General features: G+C 39.6%; 2 protein-coding genes across 2 annotated transcripts; one reads left to right on the top strand and one right to left on the bottom strand.

The window, feature by feature from the left end:
• The first annotated feature begins 81 nt into the window (after positions 1-81).
• Positions 82-3291, top strand: sebox (SEBOX homeobox). Its single transcript, XM_030109406.1, has 4 exons — positions 82-184; positions 691-747; positions 838-986; positions 2641-3291. The coding sequence occupies exons 1-4, from the start codon at positions 82-84 to the stop codon at positions 3289-3291; spliced, it is 960 nt and encodes a 319-aa protein (XP_029965266.1).
• A 2953-nt stretch (positions 3292-6244) lies between these two features.
• vma12 (vacuolar ATPase assembly factor VMA12) lies at positions 6245-10560 on the bottom strand. Its single transcript, XM_030109413.1, has 6 exons — positions 10135-10560; positions 7614-7687; positions 7292-7381; positions 6814-6856; positions 6619-6731; positions 6245-6499 (listed from the first exon to the last, which is right to left on the bottom strand). The coding sequence occupies exons 1-6, from the start codon at positions 10334-10336 to the stop codon at positions 6404-6406; spliced, it is 618 nt and encodes a 205-aa protein (XP_029965273.1). The 5' UTR covers positions 10337-10560; the 3' UTR covers positions 6245-6403.
• Positions 10561-11065: the final 505 nt, after the last annotated feature.

Raw genomic sequence — 11065 nt, 5'->3', positions numbered from 1 at the left:
CTGATCTGATCTGATCGGGCTATAAGAGGCTGCTGGCTCCTCCTCGGCCGTCAGCATCGGGTCGATCGGCAGAGTGGAGTTATGTCTCTGTTCCTGGACCAGGATTTCTCTTTACTGAAGTACAGTCAGCCCAGACATCTGATGGAATTCAAGATGCTGTTTGGAGAGCAGGAGCACTGTAAAGGTGAGCTTCATTCATTCTGCTTCCATAGTCTTCTTTTCTTCTTATTTCTAATTAGGCTTTTTTCACTGAAATTCTGACTTTAATATCATAAAAGAAGTTATTAATCTTATTATATAAAAGAAAAAAGTATTATTAATGATAATAATTTTATTATAAATTTTTACTTTTGCTGGACATATTCGTTTAAAACTTTTTTTTTTATATTTCAGCTTTTATAAATCCATGTATGTTAATTAAAATAATTTAATAGATCATCATAAACAAAGCAGATGATAATCTCTTCCTGTAATAAAACAAATTCAAAACAATGTGATTTTTTTTTTTTCTACTGGTCAACATTTATTTTTTTTTTAATTTATCTACTTATTTTATTTAGTTAGTTTTTCTTTTTCATTTAAAAAGATTTGTATGAATGGTTTTATTTTTTTATTTCAATATTTTTTCTCTTACTTTTTCTTTAGTTTTGTTTAAGATGTAATTAGCTGTATTTCTCTACCTGTTGTCAGACGGCCGCAGTGAAGGAGCAGCGTCCTCCCCGGAGCCGGACCCGGGGCCAGGGCTGGGGCCGGGGCCGGGGCCGGGGCCGGGGCCGGGGCTGGGGCCGGGTCCGGGGCCAGACCCGGACCGGGCGGCTGGAGCCGGCGGGGGGCCTCCTGAAGCCCAGAGGAAGAGGAAGAGGACCATCTTCAGCCGGGCGCAGCTGTCGGAGCTGGAGCAGGCCTTCGCGCTCACTCCTTACCCGGACATCACGCTGCGGGAGCGGCTGGCGGCGCACACACACCTGCCGGAGAGCAAGATCCAGGTGAGGAGCAGCGAACTGGACCAATGTAGAGCATCCTGATGTTTGATACAAATCTCTGGTCCGCGGACCACTCTCAGGCCACCTGTTTGGTAATTGCCTGGACCATCAACATGATGCAGTTTGGTTACTTGTTAATTATGTATTCATCTTAAATTGACCCTATCATGGGCAGAAAACTGTTCTTTCAACAAAAGTCAACTGAAATGAAGCAGAAGAAAAATTGTATTTAATCTATTTTTGTTCAATATTAAAAAAAAGTAGCTGCTGTATGACTGACCAGAAGTGATTACTAATATCTCCTATTTCACAAAAAAAATTATTTTAGGTATTTTTTGTTCAAGAAAAATGTTATACAATTAGAGTTCCTGTCTTTTATACTCTTATTATCATAATTCATATTTGAAGTAATAATTTAAAAAATCTTGAGAACTTACTGTATGTTTTTGTTTTCATCTCAGGGCATCTTAAATTTTGAGACAAAAGTTAATAAAGTTGGTGAGTGTTATCATTAATCAGTTTAGTGGTTCTCAACCTCGGATTGAGGACCTGTGAGATAGTATTGAGGATCTTAGCAGACCTGAGGTTTTAAACTGCTCTGAGGTATTAGAATTAGATTAGACATCTCCGAGAAAATAGAATAAAAAAGAGTACGATACTTTAGACCAGGGATATCAAACATGAGGTCTGTGGCCTAAAAACACCCCCCAAGAAGCTCCAATCCAGCCCAGGAAACAAAATTAAAGAAAATATCAAAGAAAACTCTGATCTTTAAAAGAAATTTCTGGTGAGTAGCAGACACAACAGTGTACAAGTCTGGAAATGTTTGGCTGCACTGCACTTTTGAAAATTAATTATATACATATATGAATATAATTAGAATATATCAAAAACTTCAACTTTAAGCTTTTATCTAAGATCAGTGGGTTTGAGGATATGTAAGCAACATTTCGATAGAATAAAAATCTAATTATGTTTTGAAAGTTTTTCAGAATATTTTATTTTTCTCTGTTAAACCACTTTAACATACACCTCGGTTTTGTGTACTTGTTGGCTAATGCAGCTGACTCCTACTGTTTTAAGTTAGCATAACTTTGTGATTATATCACGCCATTGTATTATAAACCCCGTAAGAAACTTGTGAGTGAATGTATTTTATTCTTGAAACGCCTTTTCTCTAGAAATAGTTGAATAGTTGAAATAGCTGAATTCCATTTTTTCCAGGGTTACAATTAGTCTTAATCATGGATACACAGTTTTAAGATTAAAGAAAGACTTTGCTTGATAAATATTCATCTGACTGAAATATTTCCAAGAGATTGGCATTTTTTTTAATGAAGTATTGCAAATACACTTTTTTTAAAACATTTTTTTGAGGGGGGGGGGCATTTCTACACTTTGAACAAGCTTTAAGGGGATACAGTTGCTGCACCACCTGAACCACTCTTAGATTGGTCAGGATGACACAACCAGACAGCAATGCTGCGCTGCAAGCAAGACCAAAGACGCTTATGAATTTTACCAGGAGTGTCAAACATATGGCCCATGGGCCAAAACTGGCACTCCAGAAGGTCCAATCTGGCCCACATGAGGGGGACAGTGGAAAACAAAACAGAGAACAGCGGGAAGATGTTCTAAATGTTCTCCTCATTCACAGGTCTGGTTCCAGAACAGAAGAGCCAGAAGTATCAAGACCGGCAGACTCCCGAAGTCCTCCAAGCCGGCGTTGGGCCGGGGTTTGGTGGAGCCCCCCTCTGGTCCCGGGCCCGCCTCATACCCGGTCCCAGCCGGCCTCTCAGACATCTTCCGCCCGGAGCAGAGCCACCTGTGCGAGGACGTCCCACACATCTACTCCGACTGGCTCCAGATCTACAGCGGCCCCGCCCCGTCGTCCTCGGCTCTCCACCAGCAGCCGGCGCTCGGCTGCTCCAAACCCCCCGAGCCTCGCCTGTGGGAGGAGGAGTCCGGCCGACAGCAGCAGCCGCCGCCGCCGCCGCTAGCCGGGTTCCTCCCCAGGCCCGCCGGCTCCCGGACCTCTTACCAGGCCTTCAAGAGCTTCAAGCCCCAGAGCCTCACCGCATCTCATCAGGCCGTCTACGGAGGCGGCGCTGCGGCAGGAGGCCACTGCTCCGTGGACCAGGTGGTCCCCTCCCACCCTCAGCAGGTCTACTGGGAGGTCACACAAGGTCAAGGACACCACCACCATCACCATCATCATCACCCTCAGATGGGACCACAGACCTCCATGGGCTACATCTCGGACTTGATCTATAACGCCGCCATCGTCACCAATTTTCTGGAATTCTGACGACTCTGGACGAGGAATAAGAACTCTGGATGCTGAATGAAGACCCCAGCGAGGGCCACCGTCCCTTGTATTTTATAAATCACCACGTTTTGTGTTTGAACTTGTCCTGATTGTTGAGTGAGCTGTCAAACTCTGTTCTGTATCGTGTGTTTTGATGTATGTTTGACAAAGAGCTCAGAGAATAAATTCTGTTATTTCATCTCAGTGCTGAGCTGAATCAATGAACTGCACCGTGCATCAAAAAGACATTAAAATGAAAATAAATAAAATACAATCCATGATAAAGCAAATTGTAATCAAGCAAATATAAATGATTATGTAACTAATTGATATATGTGTCATAGTTACAAACCTTATATTTGTATTGTGGTTCATATAGTTTTGGGACCCAATTACAAATTTATCCACAAAAAAAAAATCAGAAATTATCTGAAAAGGTTGTAAGATATTTTTTTTATTTGTCCAACGGTCTGACAACCACATTCAGCAATTTAACAAAAAAGAAGACATTTATATCTGTTAAAACTCTCACAAAGCAGGACTTTTTTCCAGTCAATGAGCAGTTTTTGTTTTCACCAATTTGGCTAATATTAGATAGTAATTTAAGCAATTTTGAAAGATTTTAGCCAACATATCTATGAGAGGTGTGCGTACATATTCAAATTAACAGCAAGAATACGTTGAAAACGACTGCATGGAACCCACAAATGTGACTAAAAAAAAGAGTAAAGAATTTACATGAAAGATGAAGTCTGCTTAGAAGAGTCACATGCATCCCAGAAGAACATACAGGGTCATTTTTGTACACCAACATGGTCAAGGAAAAACAAGAGAAATGTGAAGTTTGAACAGAAATCTGTTAAAGACGAATGTAATAAGCGACACATACGTTCCCCTGAGCAACGTATTTGAAAATGCTTAGTTGTTTAGTTGTCTCACAACGTAATTTTATGGAAACAGGGTTGGATATAATCAGGTCTGTTTTAATATATATAAAAAAAGGAAGAATTACTTAGAACATTTTTGGCTAATAGCTGTTTTTTTTTTCAGGTTTTCGGAGTTTAACCTCCAGCATTATTATCTGACACTGAATAGACTCGGTCAACACGCGTGAGGCGCCTCGGAGGCCCCGGTTTCTCTCCCGGCTCCTGTTTTTCCAGCTGAACTCTGGTCTGTTTAATGCTTCGACCCCGTCCTGTATTATCTTTCAAAACATCCTGATTAAAATGATTCCTTGTGCTAAGATACCATGACAGGAATAATAATATTTTTTAAGTCAAAATATATTTTTTTCATATCTCTGCAGTAAGCACCAGAGGGAAGGGCAAAAAAAGAATGAAAAATACGCAGTAAATTAAAGCCAGAGCTCAGGGTCTATCAGCTTACTGGCTCTGTAATTCGACTTGGATTTAAGTTTAGAAATATTACATGAGAGGTAAATATGAGGATGGACGATCTCTGCATATCATAATAATCTTTAATACCAAATAATCTTTCAATAAACCTTTAATCCGGGTGTCAAATCTCAGATCTTGGGATGATACTTTTTTTTTTGTATTCCAGATGTAGTTGCATATTTTAATCCCTCCACTTCGATATCCCAGGACTTGACAGGAGGGGGAGAGTTTACAGAAAATGTGAATTCACATGTGAAGAAGGGATCAGAAATAAAGGATCTTTGCGTGCGGTGTTGTTGTGGAGGCCGTGCGCATGAATCACGCTATCATCCAATCATCGCCTGTTTGCTGTTTCTGTAATTCACTTTGGAACGGATCAGAGGATAACAGAGCAGAAACTGTTATTGAGCTTTGTCACAGCTGCTGGCTTATTTCAAAAAAACGGCAAAACAAGTGAAAGTATGAGGCCGAAACCAGGCTGGGGTCACGTAAGGGGACGTGGGATGTTTTCTTTCGGTGCTCACGCTGCGCAACATCAGGAATGAACTCTTGAACTCAGGTTTATCCTTTTTTTGGTGAAGCTTAAATTGAATCATTGTGGCTTAAAAGGATGGCGAAACATTGTAGGTACATCCTCCACACCTTCCAGAGGCCTGGTTCACCCTCTCACCTGTCATCCTGCAACAGCAGCGTCTCCAGATTAACACTCAATGTGGTTTTTATACTTAAATCTGAGGCTTTACTGTTATCGGTGTTCCATCATATACATTAAACTCTTCTTTGGATCTCAGGTTTTTATTGTGTCTGATTCTAGTTTTGTCTTGTTTTCGTTCCTCCTCCTGACTGGAGCGGGAAGAAGTTGTGTTCCTTGTGGATCAAAAGATATAATCTGGATTAAAATGCTATATTCCAAACCAATGAGGTGCACGAGGCAAACAGGGTGATTTTCCCAAGTAGGCTGGGGAAAGTGGAAGGTGAAAGGTTAATCTCATTTTACACAGTATTCTTATACAGTACATGTTTTTGATGAACTTCCTGCTCTTCATCACTTGAGTTGTTGTGATTCTTTTCTAGTAATCTCACCTCATCAGCCCCGTCTCCAAGCCCTCCTCCACTGTATCCATGAATCTTCTTCTGCTGTTCGGAGGCTTCACCTTTAATAACCTCTGTTCAAAACATCCACCTTTTCTCTCATCAGCCCGAAATGATTTCCTGCAGAAAAAAATCCTCCAGATTTCCTCTAAGATCCATCTTGGTTCTTTCTGTAAAGTGTTATTCTGATATGGATCCATTCTTGTTATTTAGTACAATTTATGGAGTGAAATCACTTAATGACACTTGGTTAACTCAGTGTAGCCGAGTATTCCTATATTCCTGGCATTTAAAAGTTAAAATAAAAAAAGAAATAGTTTTCTTCAACTTCATAGTTTTATTAAACAACAACATTCAGAACCCAAAGAAAGAAGTAATTATTTCACAGAACTGTTGAGAGGATCAACATGGGCTACAGTCTGAATAAGATACAAACAAAAAGGGAAATAAATAAGAAACATAAGTCAGATCATGTGGGTGAAAAGGGGAGGTGGAATGTCAAATATTCAATCAATTTGAAAGAAACTTCTTTTTTTTTTTTTTTTAATAATACTTCCGCTTCAATTAACAAACCAGGTGGAAATCCAGACTGAACCTCGAAACCCTGGACGTCCTCCGAGCTGCTACGGCTCGCCGAGCTCGCCCTCCATGGTGCGGACCAGGACGTACAGCTCGGCCAAGCCCACCACGGACGCCGCGATCACGGCCGATATCACCCGCTGGAGGGCAGAGGTCAGGAGAGAGGCCACGTTAACCACATCCGCTCGGGGACGGATGTCAGGAACCTGCTGGACATGAGAACGTTCATTCACACGTGTAGGATTCCAGGTTTTCTCACCGCGGTGGTCTCGGTGAACAAATACTGGCTGCCCATGTAGGAGCAGGCGAACGTGGCCACGACGGTCACCAGGAAGTTAAAGACCGTCACCACCACGGCTTTGGCCGAGCGCACTGGGAGCAGAAAACACGTTCAGGATTAATCATTCTCATCAGTTTGAACTTAAGGAGCCGAAGTGCGACACGTGGAACTCACCGTCCCGTCCAAAGTCTGCTAAAGTCCCGTTCCGCTGGATTTCCTAGAGACAAATTACTCATTTTTCATTTATGTAGAGGAAAGTGTGTTTAGTGTCTTTCGTTTTTCCTCTGGTTCAATCAGAATATAGTTGTAGCTACAAATAAACACTTACAAATTGAAACACATTTAAAAAGATATTTTCTTTTTCCAGTGGATTCCTGCTTTATTGGTTTGTTAAAAGTAGAGAAAATCATAAAAAAACTAAAATATAAGGCTTCTGATTTCAATCAAAATGCAGCAAAGTCACAGATTTAAAGAATTCACAGCTACTTTACAGACGTTAAGAGCAGAAAGAATTTCTGGTTTGCTTCTTTAAATGCACAGAATTAAAACTTCTTACATCTTGTGTTCATCAATCTCCCGAATGTGATTTATTTTCATTTATCTAAATATCAGGTGGGATGGGTTGTTTCTGTGAGGAACGGTGCTTTCATACCTGTGTGTTGACGTTTCGTGTGATCTTGTTGTACTCCTCGTTGGCCAGCTTGGCCTTGATCTTCTCCAGACGAGCGATCAGCTCCGGGTTCTGAAACAGAGACGTCATGGTTTCACCTGCTTCACCAGGCAGAGGAGAGACGCTACAGTTTTGTCCTGCTTGTCGATCATCTGATACGACAGAACTGAGTCTGAGCAGCAGATCTCAGAGCTACACAACCAGACATTTACAGACATCACAGCGCTCAGTTAGCACAACCAGATGGCAGGATGCCTGCTGTGGCCATGCACCCCCGCCTCATCATGTCAGCGGCGGTACTCACTCTGGGCGGCTTCACGACCTCGGGCAGGTGCAGAACGCTGTCCTCCAGCAGCTCATGCAGGTAAAAAGGATGACCTGAGGACACAGGCACAAAGCGTGGTTCAGTCTGGAGAACAGAGACGTTGATGGAGTGAAGAAATGGACCTCTGCTGTTTATTTTAAGGGTCATTTTCCACCGTCACACATGGAGCGACTGAGTCATGCTGCCACTGAGAAGCACAAGTAAATCTGCATCTGAGTCCCATGTCTAGACACTGGATCCAATCTGAACATTCAAACTCTCAGGATGAAATCGTGCCACAAAAAGTACACACTTCTTTTAATTATGTAGCACAGAAACTAATAAAAATAAATGACTTATTTCTGTCTAAATCAAATAATTTTGTTGGTATTTGTTTCACATAATTTACATCCTTTTACATCTTAAAAATCACTTATAAAAAACACCAAAGAATCCTAACAATGCAAAAAAGCATTAAATGTAGTGGTAAAAAAAAAAAAACAACAACTTTTTTTAGGATATAAAGGTTCAAATTTTCAAATATTTGTAGTAAAATGTAAGTACAAACAGCGAAGTAATCAAATAATAGTTCTTACCACACAAATAATGTTTAAGCCAAACAGAAATCATCATCAACCACTAATCAAGGGGTTTTTTTTTTTTCTGAAAGTGAAAAGCAGGCTAAAAAGAATCGGAGGGAAAAATCTAACCTCAGAATTACCATACTTTCTATTGTAAACAACAATGATAATTGCTGATCTTCAGTTTTTGGTTGTTAAATCATGCAAAAATAAATCAAGTTTAAGAAATGCTCAAACTTGACACATTTTATTACAGAGATGCATCAAGATCTGACCTTCTGCTCTCTGTTTTTCTAAATGCTATAGCAAAATGCTCCACATAAAAGGTTCATGTAGCTGTAATATTTTGGGGGAATTAACATGGACCAAATGCAGTGGTTAGCAAGAAGAAGCTTTACAGCTGTTGGATGGATGGAGACTGAGTAGAATTTAATAAATGTGTACTTCCTGTTAATCCTTTTCAAATTCATTTGTCGCAAATAACTAAAGCTTAATCATTAGTTCATTTTGTATATCATGGACATTACCCATTTCATTTCTGCTCTGATTTCAGAATAAGAACACAGTTATTTCACAATTTTTAAAGCAGCAAACAATAGTTTACTGAAATCATGACCAAAACTCAAGCCAGACAGCATCTCAACAGCCGCTGTGAGACAAGTTAGTTTCACCCTGCTGATGATGTGTTGTAATAGTAATCCTGCTTCATGTATTGTAAATTTTAGCCGATAAGTCACTAGTTCAGCACTGCTTCACTAACTTCCTGACGGCAATCAGCAGTGATGGGAGTAACTGTGTTAAAATAAAAGTTACTAAGAGAGTTACTATTTTTAGTAACAAGTGATAAAAATATTACTTTTCCCAATGTTACAATGCCGTTACTGTTTTAACGTTTACCGTTTCAATTCACCGCTTTCAGCTTGGTTTTTTTCTCAGCCAGAATCATCTGTTAATAGATGTACGTCAATGAATGTAGAAATGCTATCTACAGTTAAGAATGAAATTTGATTGCTGTCTTGTCTCACATTAACACAAAGCAACATTTGAATAATTTAGATTAATGTAGAGTTTCTTGTTTGTAATTTATTCTGTTAAGTGTCCATTTATTTAATTAATCATAATCAGTTTTATCATAATAACTGAACAAGTAGGCCTCACCCTCTTCCATTAAAAGGAAGGTATCGTCCTTTTAAAAGGCAGTTTTTCCTTTCCACAGTCGCTTATGCTTGCTCATGTGGAACTGTTTGATTTTTATCTGTAAAAGTGCCTCAAAATGATTGCGTTGTACTTGGCACGATATTAATAAAGCTGAATAGAATTGAATGGTGAGTTGTGCTATACATATTACACTGTCATAATAATTCAAATGAAAGTGCATGATGTAAAAATAACAAGAACATTTAAATGAAATGCTTTATAATTAAATATGATGCACTTTATAGTGCTTTGTCAATAAACGATGTTACTTTAACATACATTGTTGCCAACTTCTCAGTTGGAAAAGTTTAAAATGATATCGTCATCTAATTTATAGATGCTCATTTGCATATCTAGGTCAATTAAATTACGTCATTTAAACAGATACATTGTTGCAAACTCCTGACAGGAACGTTCTGAATGACGTCATCATACAGAACGAAGGAACTAGTGCGTCACCTGGCATGACAGAATTACAGCCATAGAGAGCCCTGATCATTCATAAGCAGCTTTTAAATAAAAGTACATCTATTGTGTTTATTATCCCAATAATAAAACGTAGAAATGCTGCAATTCAAATGTGATTGGTGTCTTGCAGCAACACTTGCTATGTGATACTAACTCGGTTACTTTTTTTGATGAAGTAACTAGTTAGTATTACTAGTTGCTTTTTTAAAAGTAACTTGCCCAACATTGGTAACACTAGTAAGTAGCAGGCTACTGTTGGCAGAGTAACAGATTACCTGCATCCTGGAGGTACTTCTTGAGCTGTCTGGCGGTGCTGAAGGAAAGGGTGACTGTTTCCGGGCTGTCCAGGAGCTGGATCAGCTCTCCTCTCAGTGTTTCAGGCAGACATGAGTCTGAGTTTCCAGAGTTTTCCGAGTCTTCCAACAGTTCTCTCACCTTCTTCCTGAATTTATCTCCCACTACAAAAGCAGAAGCCATGGTGCTCAAATCAACGATTTCACACACCACAGATGTCTACATGCGTCCTTTTTTGTCCTGTCGGTTCTAAAGGAAACACGACAGATGTGACTGCGCGTGTTTCACTTCGACATTTAATGGTTAAAATCTTGTTTTTGACCAAAATGCAGCTAAAGGTACAACATTACATCTCTGCAGGCGGCCATACTGTTTCCCCGTGACAGGATGACGTAACAACCACGTGACCAACTCAGCGCGCGTTTAATTTTTTTCTCGATGGAAATATTTTACTTTCATATTTCATTGACTCTTCTTCAAATGGTTTTCGAAGTTGATTGCTTTTTTTAATTTAATATACAAATATAATCAATTCTAAATATACAATACATGTTTCTCATTGCAGTACACGTGAGGACAGCGGTGCGTTCAATGTTCCCTGACGAGTTTGTGAAAAGGATCAGACTAGAGAGAGAATAAATTGTTTCTGTAATAATAATAATGATTTAATCTTTCGATGAATGTTTGAGATGTAGATTTAATTTTGACTACAACAGTTGTCCTTTCTGTGACGGAAACATTGAAACAACTGAGCTTTGACTGTACATTCAGAAATGCTTTTTGGGTAGACGTGCACAGCTGGTTGTTTTGCACAGCTGTCCTGACGTAAAAAAAAAAAAAACAATTTCTGTTTCACGAACCTTTTAAATTGTTCATTCATGATTTGACCATTAACACAATGTTAATTTCTGG

Source organism: Salarias fasciatus, chromosome 14 (genome assembly GCF_902148845.1).
Source record: "Salarias fasciatus chromosome 14, fSalaFa1.1, whole genome shotgun sequence".
NCBI lineage: Eukaryota > Metazoa > Chordata > Actinopteri > Blenniiformes > Blenniidae > Salarias > Salarias fasciatus.
The sequence above is the reverse complement of the archived record's forward strand: the minus strand, read 5'-3'. Positions and strand labels throughout refer to the sequence as shown.